The 16,208-nt window shown below is 42.2% G+C and overlaps 1 protein-coding gene across 6 annotated transcripts in view; it reads left to right on the plus strand.

Moving 5' to 3' along the window:
• The window catches only part of sdk2b (sidekick cell adhesion molecule 2b), a 267,664-nt gene extending 254,818 nt beyond the window's left edge, over positions 1 to 12,846 (plus strand). For 3 of the 6 annotated variants that reach the window (XM_056365698.1, XM_056365696.1, XM_056365697.1), the window contains exons 44-46: positions 4,725 to 4,854; positions 9,978 to 10,034; positions 10,568 to 12,846. In XM_056365698.1, the coding sequence (XP_056221673.1) occupies positions 4,725 to 4,854; positions 9,978 to 10,034; positions 10,568 to 10,990 (610 nt within the window). In that variant the 3' untranslated portion in view covers positions 10,991 to 12,846. The remainder of the gene's footprint in view (positions 1 to 4,724; positions 4,855 to 9,977; positions 10,035 to 10,567) is intronic. The other 3 variants (XM_056365699.1, XM_056365700.1, XM_056365701.1) reach the window with 1 other exon arrangement.
• The last annotated feature ends 3,362 nt before the right edge of the window (positions 12,847 to 16,208 follow it).

The following is a 16,208-nucleotide window of genomic DNA, read 5'->3' on the forward strand; positions in this document are numbered from 1 at the left end:
GGAGGAACTGAAAAATCCTGACACCTGAGCCTCCGATTTTAGATTAATGCCGCATCTTGATCTCTGGTTTTAGAATACCAAAGGCAGGATGAAGTCCTCCGCTTGATACCGGGATCAGAAATCAAACACATTCTTAATCCCGCTGTAGTCATTCGAATTCAGAGCTGTGTCGAGACAGCTAATGCCATTTATGGTTGAAATTGGACTGAGATTTTCTCTTGTGTGGAGATCATTTGTCTTAGAGCTTAACACAAGGGCCAATATGCATGGCAGTGAATTCAATCAGCATCACAGGGAAATCAATGCAGTTCACTTTTGGTAGGTGACAACTTAATCGGTCACTACTTAAACTGCCAATATGCCTTTCTAGCACTGTAGAATAGTTAACGCTTACATACACTCGATCTGTTGCACGGTTTATGTAAGATATTAACAATCCAACCACATAAACTCCTGCTTACAAATGTGTTTTGGGGCCCAGGTTCATCCAGGAGACGAGTGTTTTAACTGCTGTTATGACAAAGGAGGAGGGATTAGCAGCATCATTCCTGTGTGGCTTTGTATCATTCTCTTTAAGAAGTTTGAAACCTACTTTGACACAGTAGTTTGGGGTTTAAGGAGGTCTTGGTGAAGTAATTCAGTGTAGATTAACGTGGTTTTAAACACTCTTGAGTGACAAAGCTCTTGAACACTTCAGACATGTTAATAAGTCCCTACAGGCGACTGTAGCAAGAGGAGAGCCTGATAATGAGTAAAGACCGGGGGCAGATTTGATTTCACCCCCTGGTTCTCATTTCTTACCCGACATACTGCTGACTGAATTTTGCTGCGAGAGGATTAAGTGGACCCTTCTCTGTGCGAGCGAGAAGAGCTGATAAATAATTTACGCTTCGCTCGACAGCGACAGCGCAGGAGGGTCAAGGAGAAGGGCTGAAAGTGGGCTGAGCTTCCTCAATGTTTTTAAACAGGCAGTTTATCATAATGTCCCAGTGGGCTCACAACAGCGTTTCTTCACATCGGCTACAGCTCTTTGTCTGACCGTGTCTTAAGGGGGACTCGGCTGAAAGAACTGCTGAGGAATTCAAGTTGCTAAAGGTTACGGTGGAGAGACCGCTTGGGAAAATAGCGCAGATAGGAATTAGGAGATGTGATTAAGACTTTGCTGTGGTGTTTTGTGAGTTGGACTGCATCTTAGAGAAATTGTATCTGGGGAAATTCTACTAGGATGTTATTTTAAAATGTCGCATTTGCACTCGTGTTGTTGGCAAAGGAATAATGGAAGGATACTTGTAAATGCTGTTTTTATCTCGCTATAATGATTAACTGATGAATGTATTAATCATTGTACTTTTTGTATGACTCATTGTCATTTATTTACATAATGAATTATAATATTACTGCATGACCCCCAATCATGTTTTAATACATAAAATAATAATTGTAATAAGGATGGAGCAATATGTGAATGCATCAGGAAAGACATGAAATATATACTTATACATACATATTGTAGTGCAGGAGTATCATATTATAGTGCAGTGTATCATGCATATCCAAACATGTACACTATATACATTAGTACACATACACCCATCTACGTGTATCCACACACATTAATTTCATCCACATCCACCATGATTTCACCTTAAGTAGCAGCTGCTCAGCCCCCTTTCAAAAGAGTCAAAATTGCCTCACATTTATTTGCTCCACTATTTTTTTCCCCATTTCTCTATAGCCTACTTGAGCTTCCCCTTTGCCTCCAGTTTCCTCTTATTATTTCAGAGAAGCTATTCTCAGTGATGGAAGTAAATATTCATCCTTTTTATCTGTTATCTCAAGAGGAATTACACCTAATAAGACTAGTAAAAGACATGTTCAAATTTCATTAACACCACTTCAATGTCATTTGAAGTGGTTGATTCACATGACTAAAATATATGTGTGAAGTTCACAAAGACATCTCCACACCTTGTGCAACACTTGGATGATGCAGATAAAATAAAATACAGCAGCTGTACCCTCCATACATATTCTTTCCATAAGTGTGAAGCTTTTTTTATGTGTGCCAGCACAAATGTCCTCCCATTGATTATTTTCTTCTTCTTTCTCCCATTTTTACTTTGCTGTTCTTTTTCTTTCTGAAGAACAGCCATTAATGTCATTGGGTTTTGGAAAGTTGTTTGCTGTGACCTGACATGAGCTCACAGAAATTATTGCAATTGGCATTTTTTTTTAACTCAGTTTTTACTTCAGTTTCAGCAACTTATACAATCATATTCACATTTCCACTCTCCACTGTATCTACATTCTTTATAAATAATTTAACACTGGAAAAAAAGAATTGGGGAAGTATAAATTGAAAAATGTATATATACTGTATATGATTCAGTGATTATGTAGAGGGATTCAAATCACTTCACTGTATTAGTATATATACCCTCTCTCCAAACCCTCTCAGTCCAAGTATGTGGGGGGTGGGGGTTAAGCCAATTGGCAATTACCATTATTTAGTATTTATTTTCCATGGTGCATTAAAATGGATCTTTTTCTCCTGGAGACAGAAAGATTTGCTCTGTGTAAGTACAGAGTTTTATCCTGTGTAGTGACGGCAGCTCTCATCACATTCCGGAGCTCTGTTGAACATCCTCAAACATACACGTACTCACAGACACCACACAAATTAGCAGAACTGTAGTACATTGTATGTTCTGTACATAAGTCGTTCTCTATGTTACACGTTCCACTCCTCCACTCAAATTAGATGAATTAACTCTTAATCTAGTTTAATATAACTCATCGAGGGTAATTGACTTACAGCTTGCTTTGTGATTTCCCTGTGGAGTTTTCCATTTTGTCCACACCACACTCAAAACACCAGCGCTTGTGAAAATTGCTGGAATTCACCCACAGCATTTTTGAAATGCTTTCAAAACATATTTATTTGGAAAATACTTATGCAAATGTGGTTTCCACGTGTAAAGCGCCTGTTTGTGCTGCGGCAGCAGCAGCAGCTCCGCTGGCAGCGACTGGCGGCCGACACCGCGGCCTGGAAAGTCAACAGGAGTCAGTATGTCCCAGTAGTCCCGGCCAAACCAGCACCAATCAGCAGAAACAGATGGGTGTTTGTTTAGCAGGACTGGGGACACTGGAAAGTACGGAGGAGCTTAAGCACAGAGAGCGTTTTTTTTTTTCTCCTCTCATATTTACTTAAAGAAGCCCTGACAAGAGTGCACCATTTTAGGAATTGTTTTTCCAGTATTTCATCTTTCTCTGCCCTCATTTTTCCTCATTCCTTCTTTCTTTCAGCCTTCAGTTTCACTCAACACCTCTCCTCAAGCCTTCTCCCACCACACACTCCCTTCAAGAATCCTCCCTTCGCTCATCCCCATCACTTAAACTCTTTAAACTCACACCTGAGTGACATATTTAATCACCACAGCATGCCACTGACAGTTTAATCCATGCCATCATTCACGTAGGCTCTGATAACATTTGCCAGAGCAAAAGCCTTAAGGCTGCCATTTGTGTAATGACCCCTTGAGCGCCGCACGAGTTCAATTTATAATTTAGTCACAAGGGCCCGGTGGTTTGACATTCCACAGCCCACAGTGAGGAGCGAATCAGGGCAAATCATTCATTCCAGGAGAGACTGACTGTAGGCAGCCGTCTCATGAGTGTCCCATGATTCTCATCTAGCTGCACTCCTCCTACACACACAGACTGTGATACATGTGAATTTGAAAGGGAGCACTCGCTGTTTTGTCTCAGACATCAGTGGAAGTGATGGACACCCAGAGTCATTGCAGAGCTTCATTTGCTTGTTTATCAGAATCCGCTTCAATGTTGATGCTGAATACAAATAAAGGATGATATTTTTAAAGGATGATCATGACAGCTTAGGTCTTATTTGCATAATTTTGGCCGTTGTTTCTGTTGGTTGCTTTGGCGTTGTACTTGGCAAAGTAATTACTGAGATTTAGGAGCATGGCGACATCAATACAGCAAGACAGACGAGGGGCTAGAAGATCAGACAGGCTGTAAACAAGACAGTTATTCTAAAGATTTTTTTTGTTTGTTTTTTTTTTGGCAGCTTGTCTTTTTAATAGTTGACAGTAGAGACAGACAGAAAACAAGGAGGGTGACAGGGATGAAATGGTGATGGGAGTCACATGCAACAAAGGGTCCCAGCTGGCATCCAAGTGAGGGACGTTGTGTCCTTGACCACCAGGCCACAGAAGGGACACGACACAGGCACAGCAGTTCAGCCGGAATATCTAAACCACTTTTTTTTCAGATGAACCTGAAGGTGAAATGTCTGAGATGTCTGTGATGAAAGCTTGGTATTACTTTCTACCCGACGTGTTCGACCCGCATGGGGCGCATACATGAGACAGCTGCCACCCTGCTTCTCAATAATGAATTAAGAACAAATTCATTTCCACTCCTGGTTGTGTCGGTCTGAATGGGGTATAAACCTGCCATTTGTCCAATCATCTGACTTCATGATTGTTGCCCCATCTTCCTTTTTTTAAGATGAGCACGTGCCTCCTCAGTTACTTTGATGAGCACAATGTTCGTAATAACTGATAGAAATGATGGCAAAAAGTATGAAATATGTTTGTCATGAAATGCCAAAACAATGTAAGGTTGAACAAAATCCTCTGGTGGAGGACGACAACCACCCGAAGTCTTCTGATAGTTTACCTCTATCCCTTTGCGCCTAGGTCTCCTCCCAGGCCCAGTCCAGGCAGCCTTCACTACTCCGACGAAGACGTCAGTACAAAGTACAACGACCTGATCCCTGCAGAGAGCAGCAGCCTGACTGAAAAACCCTCGGAAATCTCAGACTCACAGGTGCAGTAGCAACACTTGTTTGTTTGGTTTTTTTTTGTTTTTTTTTGGGGGGGGGGGGGGGTTGCACTCTGTCTTGTATGGTCTCTGTATGTTAAATGTCCACTACCTGTCTGCATAAAGTGTGTATTTGTTATGTGTTTGTACTTGTCTGTGTGCACATAGTCATCTCTGCTTTGCATCGTCAGCTGTTACAGCGTTGTTGTGTCAGTTCATACTGTCCACATGGTGTCCTCTCTCTGTCATTCACCTGGATGCATTTGACCTGCAGAGGTGTAGCTACAGTGCTACACATGGAGAGATGAGAGATTAATGACTCTGCTCGCTGGTGGCAAAGCAGTTTTTAGACCGGTCAGTGACCTGTGGAGAATGTTGTCTGCAAACCTCCACCTGAGATCCAGGCCACTGCACTCAGCCACAACATTTTTTACGTTAGATAGAAGGCAAAATTTGTTTCAGAGCTAGCTATGTACTAGAGGTTGCTTCCTATCCAACTTTTCCTATAGAATTTTCAGTAGGTAAGGTCAGAGTCACAAAAAAAAATCATCCAGGATACCATATTGGCTTCTTCTGTGGTGGAGACAAGCCTCATTAGCGTTAAAATCATAGTTTTCAATCTTGTGTGAATTTTTCGAGTCTTCTGAGCAGACACTGTCAGGACTGATAGATGACTAACAGCTATTGCTAGAATGCCTGACTTTGTGGCGTTTGCTATGCGCTGAGCCAAACTACTTTTGCCCACTGAGTGAGTGTAATTGATAAATTGTGCCTTTCCCCTCTGCCTCTCTGTATCTCTCCATTGATCCGTCTGCGTGCCGCCCACCCTCATGTCTCTGATTTTCTGAGTTTGGTCTTTTTTTCAGTATGGATTTTTCCTTTATTCCCTGTTGTGCTTTGATCGACATTGTTTCTTCCCCTCTGTGCATATATGTTGTTTCTGTTTTTTGTTTATGTCACCTCCCGCCACCAGTTCTCTGGTGGTTTACGGCAAACCATCTTGCGGCCCTAGTCAGATGAAAGCATCAGGGCGGGAAGTGGTCATGAATTCCCTTTCTTTCAGTCTTCCTTCAGTGTTTTCTTTCATCCAGGACTTCTTCACTCGAGGCATTTCCCAAATTATCTTGGAACATCTCTCAGCTACATACGTCTCCAGTGTGAACTCCGCAGCCAGAAATCTCTCCCCACCTGACCTTGTCGAGACCTAAGTCCCATTTCCAGATCAAATGAAAATCTCCCTACAATGAATCGCTACAGACAGGACCTTTCGCAGCATGATGAGATCCCCTCAAATGAAGCATTTCGATATTTCATCACCTGTCCGACATATCTACCGTTCGCACTTGTGTATTGTCAAACATGGCCCTAATGTAGTAAACCGGCGACGCCTGCCTGCCTGCTGCCGCGCTGCACATTCAAGGTGCTGACGTTAGCTTTGATGGGATAAAACACACAGAGGCCTGACTGTTACGCCACGGCTCCACTGCCATACACCCTTGACAGGCCACCATATCAGCACCCAATGGCGCTTTGGAAAAATCCAGGAATGCTCTTTGAAGTTTTATTGAGCGGATAACTCGGAGCTATCAGTGTGCCATTGTGCTGTCTGTCCTCATTAATCCCCGGGGCCTCCACCAGCAGGTATAAGTTGACTATTGTACTCCTCCTCAAGAGGGGATTTGCAGGAAGCTAACATTGACTTGGCAAGGCAACAAGGCCAACATTACTGCTCTGCTGCCCTGCAGGTAGACGCCTATTGACTTTTATCCCCTTCAGTCTGCAGCGTTTTCTCATTTTCTAAGGTTTGTCTCTGTTGCAGCAGCTTTGTGTTTCATTTAAAGCAGAAACCAGCCGAAGACTGATGATCTCATCTCTGAGTCAGAGATGGATTGTAGATTATGCTCTCTCTCTGCAGAGTGGCATTCCGTTGGAGAGAAACGAAAATGTCTGCTTTCTCTCACATGCTTTCTTTTTCTCCACCCTCTCTCTCTCTCTCTCTCTCTCTCTCTCTCTCTCTCTCGCTCTCTCGCTCTCTCTCTCTCTTCTCTTTGGGGCTACTGTACTGTAGCTTTTTTGGCCGCAGCTCAACTGAGAATACTGTCTGTAATGTTTGGATTGTCTCTAGTGACAACGCACCGCTTTGTTTTGACTGGCCCTGTCTGACGTGTGATGTCATAACCCATAATAAATTAAAATTATGAGCCCAGATAAATTAGATTTAATTTTTAAAAAATTTTATGGCATGTATACAAAAGAGAGGGTGGTGGAGGGACAGCGAGATGGCAAGCAAAAGGAGGGATGATGTAGAAGAGAACTAACCTCTAGTCCCTTAAACTACATACTTATGACATGTTAAAGGAATAAATGCACATGCTTCCATTACTCTCATTAAAGTGAATCCACCAGTCTTGGACAGAGCTAATGCCAAACAAAATCACAAATCCCTTTGATTATAATTGTTCTGATGAATCAACAGACATTATAGAAGGGATTGGAGCTGCTAAGGAGGACTATATCCTTGCCTTGACGCAGCAGGCGGTTCAGTATGCAGCCAAAAAACATATCTTCCAATTCCTGTTTATCCTCCACTCTTTTTCTTCTGCACAGAAATAGCTTAAAAAATATGTACTGGGGATGTCTCTGGACTTTAATCCCCCTCGAGCCCCACATATACTGTTATTGTCTTTGTCTCAGGGGACCCCTGCTGTGTTCACTTCATCAATGAGAGTGACATAGACAGCCCCCTCTTCTCTCCCCCTCCTCTTTGAAATAATCCATAACTAGAGGACAAAGGACTGACCCACTCTGTGGTATTGGGGTATGCATCAATGTTTAGGGAGGGGAGGGGAGGGGGGATGGGATCCCTGCTCACCAGGAGAATGTTGTTTCAATCTTGTGCCGTTATATGAACGTCAGGAAAGTAAAGTTATTTACAAAGCATTTTAATAATCGATCCATTCTAAGGTGTGTAATGGAACAAATTTAGCCGTAATTGCAAGTAAAAACAACACACAATCCAAGATGATGGCATATGTTGAGGTCAAAGGTCAAAGTTCTTTGAGATAGAGTGGCTGAACAGCTGCCTTATTTTCTGATAATGACCAATTCATATCCAATGAATCGTACCTTGGCCCGTATTTGTTACACCTCCATTGTCATGTTTTTCTCCTTGTTTTCTGTCTCCTACATTGTTCCTCTCCCTACATTGTTAGTGACTGTAAACATGAACACAGGGCAACTTTATTATGCTGTTGATAAAATAAACTACTGTCAAGAGGTTTCACCAGTTAATTAGATCTGTTTCTCTGCCTAATTTAACATCATAATGATGAAAAAATGTTTAATAATTGACACTGGCAGGCTGGCATATGTCTGTCTTATCCATGCATAAACACGACGGTTGGTTCCCTTGAGGCTGAAGTGCAACACTGCATCTCGTGCCCAAAGCCTGTTTCTTTCACAGAATCCAACGCTAGTAATTATCTTGTAATGAGCTGAAGTTAAGGCGCTGTTTCACCTGCGACGCTGGCCCACAGGCAAATCTTCAAGCTTCTCAGCTGAAGCTGGATCCTTGAGTTATTTCTGTGAAAGACTGGCTGGTGAATCGAAAGCAATAAAAAAAAAAAAAAAAAAGAGGACACATTAGAGAGGTGTTTGCTTGTACATTGAACATTTTAAGAGTCAGAACATCTGTTGCGCACACTTCACAGCCAAGCTCCAAGAGACAGGAGTAGGACGCAATTCACCATGTCAACACTTGGTCTGCACTCACTCTTTCCCCACCGCCACTACCACACACAGTCACACGCTCTCACACACACACACAACCAGAATGGCGTTTCATCCCTCAATGCAGTGTTAATTCTTTGAGAGTGAGGTAATACCACTTGAAGTGGCTCAGTATGTCTTGTCGGTCCACTGTTAATGGATCTTGTTATGGCGTTGTTGTGTTGCTAAACACACTGGCATGATTGGAATGCTTTTTCAACACTGGTTGGCCTCAAGTGTTTACAACAATATTACAAATGGACACAAACACACGCAACCACTGATGCATCTCACACCCCGAGTCTTTATTGAGAGGAACCACCATATAAAAGAAAGTTTAAAAAAAAAAAAAAAAAAGGATATATGATCATTGTGATTGATTTCACAAAACATTGCTTTGCGCATGGTCTGCCTTTGATTAATTTGGGGAAAAGAAGGGGGGAAGGGAGTCCCTTTGTTTAGAATCAAAGAGGAAAAAGCGGGGCCATTTTTCCTCTAATTCAACCCAAGCATTTAGTGTTTGGACATTTATAAACTCTGCTGACATGCAACAAAAGAAAAAGCTTTTATATAGGGGGTTTGGCATAGGAGAGGAGTTGAGGCAGAGGGAAATCTGACTCTACCGCCATATGTGTCACATATGTGCCATGCAATATCCAGCAAAGGATCTGTGCTCTGGACCGCATTCTTCTACGAGTGCGTGCCAGCAGCCATGTTTCTTGTATGAGAAGATGGAACATGATAATATGACGGGTGAGAGAGCAAAGAAGCTTTTATACAGTCATACTTTTTTTATACACCTAAGTTGCCTCTTTGGGAAATTACCCTGTGACAATTTTTGGCAAAGTCGAGTGTGCATTAGTTCATTGTATCCTGGTGATTAATCGCAGGGCTAGCTGGCCAATTGGCAGCTTGCTTTTATTGCAATTAGTTGACCATGAGCAATACGCTCCACAGCAGTCAATGATCACGTTGATTTTTAGTCAGACACATGGAATGTTACTTGACGTGAATACAATGGTGTTTCCAGACGAGCCTGCTGCAAGGTGGAGGGTCAGTGACAAGAATGTGCTGAGGATCGTGATCATTTCTCTACAGATGGCTTGGGTGGAGTTCAAACTCACTTGAAACATGAAGAAAAAAAAAAATTCTCAGTGAACTCTTAAATCAATTCTGTTTCCTGTTCACAATCTGTTTATTTTGTTCATCTTTTTATCAGCTTTTCACACCATTCACACAGAAAAGGATCTATACATATATATGTATACATATTTATGGTATTGCCATCATCATGACTGGGCCATTTGAATCATTCTGTTATGGTGATGTACTGTAAAACCCATTGTTCTGTTCACCCATAGGAGGCGCTGGTGTTTTCATATGGGACAGGTGGTCTACATACACTTCCACTGCATTTGGTGAGGTTCCTGTGGCTGCCTGCTTTTGAATGTTTTTTTTTTTAGCCTGATAGGTGACTGGTTCCTATTGCAACTCCCCATCCAATCCTCTCCCTGAGATTCCCATTATGGGTTTTATGTGGTCCACTGTTCTATATACACCAACACCAAACCCCGTCTTGCTGGCGTGGTGTGGATACAAAGATCTTACAAAAATCCTGTAGATAAATTGACCTTTTGCCTTTGTCCGTTTTTCAGTGCACGCTTCAGTAACAAGTCATCCTTCAGTAATCATGCTTTGACCATCTTTGACCATCTTTGACGTCCATGTGTACTCGTGCTGTGTAGTAAATGTGCGTGTGTGTGTGCATGTGTGTTCGTTGTTTAGACAGGGATGATTGTGAATTGATGACTCTGCTCAGAATAATTCAATAACTTCATGTTCATTTACATTTATAGCCTCAGCATCTCTAACTGCTCCCCATGGAAACACTGCACAATCTTCCCACTCTAACGGCATCACTCAGTGTTTCCTCTTCTGCTGTCTCTCACAGGGAAGCGACAGCGAGTACGAGGTGGACCCCAACCGACAGAAGACCCACTCCTTCGTCAACCACTACATAAGCGACCCCACCTACTACAACTCTTGGCGCCGCCAGCAGAAAGGCATATCCCGGGCGCAGGCCTACAGCTACACCGAGTCTGAGTCGGGCGACCCTGATCACTGCGCCCCGCCGCCGCTGCCTCCTCTACCTCCACTGCCACCCCAACTCAGTTCGCCAAGCCCCCAGCCGCAGCAGGCCCAAGGCCAGCCTCAGGGCCAGGGCAGCCTGTTTAGGCCCAAAGGTAGCCGGACTCCCACCCCCTCCCAGCAGAGCTCCAACCCCCCTAGCCAGCACAGCACCCTCTACAGGCCCCCCAGCAGTCTAGCCCCAGGCTCGCGGGCCCCCATTGCTGGCTTCTCCTCCTTTGTGTGAAAAATGCTGAAAGGGACATAGAAAGTTCTGGAAATATCTACCCACCCAACCTGCGTTGAAGGAGAACATAGCATTGCATAACGCGCAGTCAACCCAATCAAGTCATTTACGCCTTTTTCTTTTCATTACTTTTCTTTATCTCACATTATTTCTCTTATGCAGCCTGGATACATGCGGAACAACACTATGAGACTTTTTGGAGCACTTTTTTTTGTGTAATGTGTGCAAGTGTGCCAGTGTAGACTTTTGATTTCTCACCGGTTGATAAAATACTCTGCTCTGCAACATCTATTCACTTTTTTTTATTTTGCTATTTGAACTATTTGCATGACTTTTTTCTTACATTTATTTCCTCCTTTTTTTTTTGTTACTGTTTATGGAACACAAGTCGAATGGTAATCTCTTTGATTCTGTACAAAGTCACAAGAATCTTTGGAAAAACACACATATAAATATACATATATATAGTAGATGTACCTAGACGACAAAATCATGCCAGTGCAGACTCGTGCATTGACGGAGACTGATGTAACAATATGATGGAGCCATATTGTGGAAGTGAAAGGACAAGTGTTTGTTTGGATGGCCTGGATGTAAAAACAAAAACAAGGACGAGATAAAAAAAAAAAAAAAAAAAAAAAGACAGACGTGGATGTGGAATTCATGCCAAATCAAACAAATTTTTAATGTGTGGGCTGGGAGAGTTTGAAGCAGAAATTTGGAGAAACAATCATTGTGTTTTCATGGAAACGGCTCTCTGGCCTTTAGCACACAAACACATAAGAGAAGTCGGACAACATTTGGCCCACGGCGAGTCAAATGTCAGTGACTGTGCTGTGCCTGAAGGATCCTGCGGATATATGAGTGTATATCTGTTAAAGTGAAAGTGTTTAAAGTCCTTTTTTGTGAGTGTGTTACAGTGAATCAAAGATGCCTTGATAGAGAAACACTTATTTATGATATCTGGCACCAGTTGTGACTGAACTGCTGACGGTGCTGCTGTTTGACCGTGGCATCATAACGGCTGGCCCTCGCGCTACGAGAGCCATCTTTTAAACCTGACAGATATGGGCGGTGAATTCATTTGCATACACGACCCATAAGTTTTTTTCATCCTTTTGCTGGCTCACATATACACTCATCAGTCTCATTCTGCACGTCTACTGAAAAATGCTTTGAAAACCAAGAGTGTCAAAAACTTTTCTGAAGTACAGTGTGGGATTGTCACAGCTGCCGGTCCCGCTCACATGTTAACAGTGTGATTCTGACAAGAAACAAAGAGGATTTTTCTCTGTTTCCTCCCCTGCTGGTATAACTCCTGTCTATCACTGACCACTATCACGGGGAAGCGCTGAGCCCGCGCTAAGAGATGATGTCATTGAATTGCCTCACCTCTTTCCCTTTTATGTAATCAACCGCTCTGTACTATTCAGGTGTGACTGTAGTGTCCCAAATGCTAATGCGTGTGTGTGTATGTGCGCGCGTGTGTATGTGTGTGCACGCGCGCGTGTGTATGGTAACACTTCTTGTGCGTAAGCTTTATAGATCCTTCACTGTGTGTCTGGTTATAAAGAGACTGACCTGCAGCAACTGTAAACCTGCCTGGAGTAACGCCACAGAGGGTCGGCACCGTGCAGCCGCCTGCCGGGCACACTCATAACGCTATAGTGAAGACTCAGTGGTGTGTTCCTAGTTTCCATAGTTCAAAAGAAAAAAAAAGTTTAAAAAAATCATCTACTTATTTTTTTTTTTCTCTGTGGGGTGATTTCATTGTACGCAACAAAAGCTTATCATGCAGAATCTGAATGAATATATGATCACAGTACATTTCTGAAATAAATTATTTTTCAATGTTAGCTTTTCTGGTGCTCAATTGCGAACTGGAGATGGAAGGAGGGGAAGACAAGGATGGGATGGAGACATTCAAATCATATAACTATTGTCACATAGACTAAAGCTTCATTCAAACTAAGGCTGAACAATTAATTGATATATTATCGAAATCTCAGGAGCTGCAATTATTTTGATAAAGGTAAAATGTGTGATGACATACCTTTTTATAAATGTAATAGAAAAGCATTGTGGTGCTACAAAGATACCACGGACTACAAATCATATTCTACTTATGTAAGGGAACATGCTTTTTGTGTATAAGTCCCAGCAAAAATTACATCTTTTTTGTTTTTTTTGGGGGGAAAATGAAAATGCAGAAATGATCATTGACACTAAAATTGTGCCATATAACGCAGTTGCAATATCTGTCAAAATAATCGCAATATGATTCAGGTCTCAAAATGTTGTGTCCTCATTCATTTCAGTGCTGCTACAAAAGGATCCTGACAACTTTAGCCACAGCCCAGTGCTGCAAGGCCTCCACCACACAACATAGTCTTCTCATTTTCAGTAACACATACCTAGCAACGCCCCTTTCCACTGCAGACCTGCTGACTGCAATCACCACTCTTCTGTCACAGCGAATGAAAAAACATAAACATGGTGATTGCACAGCAGTCGTCTCCTATTCAGTAATGAATGTAACTCTTAGTTATATAAGTACGTATGTATCCACCCCCTGCCATCGGTCCACATCACAGAGTAAATGAAAGAATGCAAACACAATTACCATAGGGGATATAATCAAACCATGATTTGGCCTGATCACGAACAATACATTCTAACCAAATCAAACAAAATCTGATTTCATCTTCTCGTCGGTACCTGCAGCAGCACGTCCACACAAACACCACCCCCTGCGTTCTTTTGACAGTGCAATTTTAAGTCTGAACATGGCTTTATTTAGTGTTTTCATGAAAACAAGTGAACGTGTTAAACACCCACGGTGCATAACATCAACTCTGACCACAATCAAATGGGAACCAAAACAGTTTACCTGCCAAAAAAATGCAAGACTGCACAATATCAGCAAAGTTGTGTGTGTAAATGTTTTGTGTATGCACATATAGGATGGATCTGTCAGTGCCTAATTAGTTGATGAAATTCCACCTAACGTTAGTGTTTGCTCAGGGCAGCAATAAATTGGATCAGTCCAGATGGTGTGAAATCCTGTTGTCTAGGTTTCAAATGTTCCCTCCTGACTTCTTCATCTTCCTCTTTGCTCCCAGAAAACCACAATTCATCAGCTCATCAGTCATTCTTCAGTTAGCTAAACTGCCGTAGTTGGCGCTTTAAGCCCCTCAGACTGCACATTAAGTGATATCCATATGTATTTGGGGGCGTAATAAATGTGTTGAACAGAAACTTAGCAGAAGTAAGAGACACATACTTGCACGACAGAAGCACATGTACAGTTTCAGATGGTGTTAGATGCTAATTGGATCACAGTCAACTCGATCCAGGGCTAACCTACTAAACACATAGGCATGAGAAGAGAGGAGATTAGACGGGATAGGACAGAACAGGGAATTGGAGCGAGCGTGTCCAGAGCGGCTAATCCCTTTTTTGAAAACACATGGGAAATTTCCCTTTGACAGAGGAATCACAGACAGGAGGTATTTCGAGCTGAAATGTTAATTTCCCTATGTCTTTCTTTCTCTCTCTCCCTCATGACATGAGCGACAGAGAAAAGAACGAGCTGGTGGTCCTGTTAAAAAGGGAGACCAAGGTACTAAATAGCCCTGAGCTTTGAGAACCCACAGTTGAAATATTAAAGGATTCAGACAGAAGGTGTAGTTCAAAGGAGATTGAAACCCTGAATTTAATTGCCTCATTTGTGAGCTTCTCTGAGGGTGGTTGGGGGATTTGAAGAGGATATGCTGGCAGTTGGAGAAAGGATACTAATTTGAGAAAAGGGATGTTCCCTCAGTGCCGCTCATGAACGCCTTTCTAATGTACTGTTTGGTGGATGCTTAAATTGGTTGCTGACTTGATGTGCATTATGGGAGAGAGCACAAAAATGACCATAGACATTTTGGTAAGTTAATTTGCCCAAGCCAACCTCACTGTCGCCCTTCCTGCAGTGTGGATGGACACCAGTTTCCACAGTGTGTGGTTCAAGAAAGATTCACTTAGGGATGCATGGCAGATGAAAATTGTGACATAAATCGCTGAAATTGTTGGATGAAATCATATTTGGTCTCAGTTATTTTTATCACTGTGTTGGTTTGTCCACTTGACAAGTTTCCACCAGAAGAAAAAGAGTCCCACATGTCCTAATTTCTTACTGTAGCCTTTCCAGGCTGCATGCATTATATAACATATAACACAAAGCCACACGAGGAAGCCATAATTGAATGAGGGGGCCCACTTCAGGGTAATGCACCATCAAAGATTTTTATTTCTGCACGGACTCACTGAAGTTCTGAAGGATCCAAACAGAGCTGCCCGTTAAACTCTGCACCTCTAATTGGTCCATTGTGCGATAATATGAGACCTGATGATATTTACAGGTGGGTGAAAGAGACTTTAACAGACAGGTGGGCGTCAGTGGCGGGACAAGAGTAAAGTTCACACCTGAGGACCAGATGACTGTGGCAAGCACACAGGCACAAGCTCATTTCTACATTTCCTGAATGTGTTACACATCAAAGGTTATACATTTGCTTTATGTGTGAAATTAAAGGCCATTTTTCATGTCATCTGGAAATCATCATCATCATCAAAAATAATTTGAGTAAAGGGCATAACGTCCACCCTAATTTCCTTCATAGATATTATGAGTTAGTAATGAAATCCGTGTGTCTAGACCTTTAATTATAGTAATTGGCTACGTTGCAGTACATTTGGCCTAATGCTACAAATGAACATCCTGCTGAATGTTATGGACTCTGCTCATTTTCAGAGGAAACATTTCTGATATTAAAGAGGTATTTTTGAAATAGGCCTCAACCAGAATGTACTATGACATGTACTGCATGTTCACACTTTATGCTATTACGCCTCCGCGCCGGCAACAGCTTTGGCAGGAGGTATTATGTTTTCAGGTTGTCTGTCTGTGGTCCACAATATCTCAGCAGAACCTTGAGGGATTTTTTTTTTTTGTACAAATTTGGAACAAATGTTCACTTGGACTCAAGGCTGAATTGATAAGATTTAGATTCAGGCAGTTCAAAGGTCAAGGTCACTGTGCCCTCACATCTGTCCCATCCTTGTGAATGTGATACATTTGGAATGCTTGGAGAGAGTTTCATTAGATCTGGCACAAAAATCTCAAGGATGAACTGATTAGATTTTTGGTGGTCAAAGTTTCAAGGTCACTGTA

This window comes from Seriola aureovittata, chromosome 21 (assembly GCF_021018895.1).
Source record: "Seriola aureovittata isolate HTS-2021-v1 ecotype China chromosome 21, ASM2101889v1, whole genome shotgun sequence".
NCBI classification, from domain to species: domain Eukaryota; kingdom Metazoa; phylum Chordata; class Actinopteri; order Carangiformes; family Carangidae; genus Seriola; species Seriola aureovittata.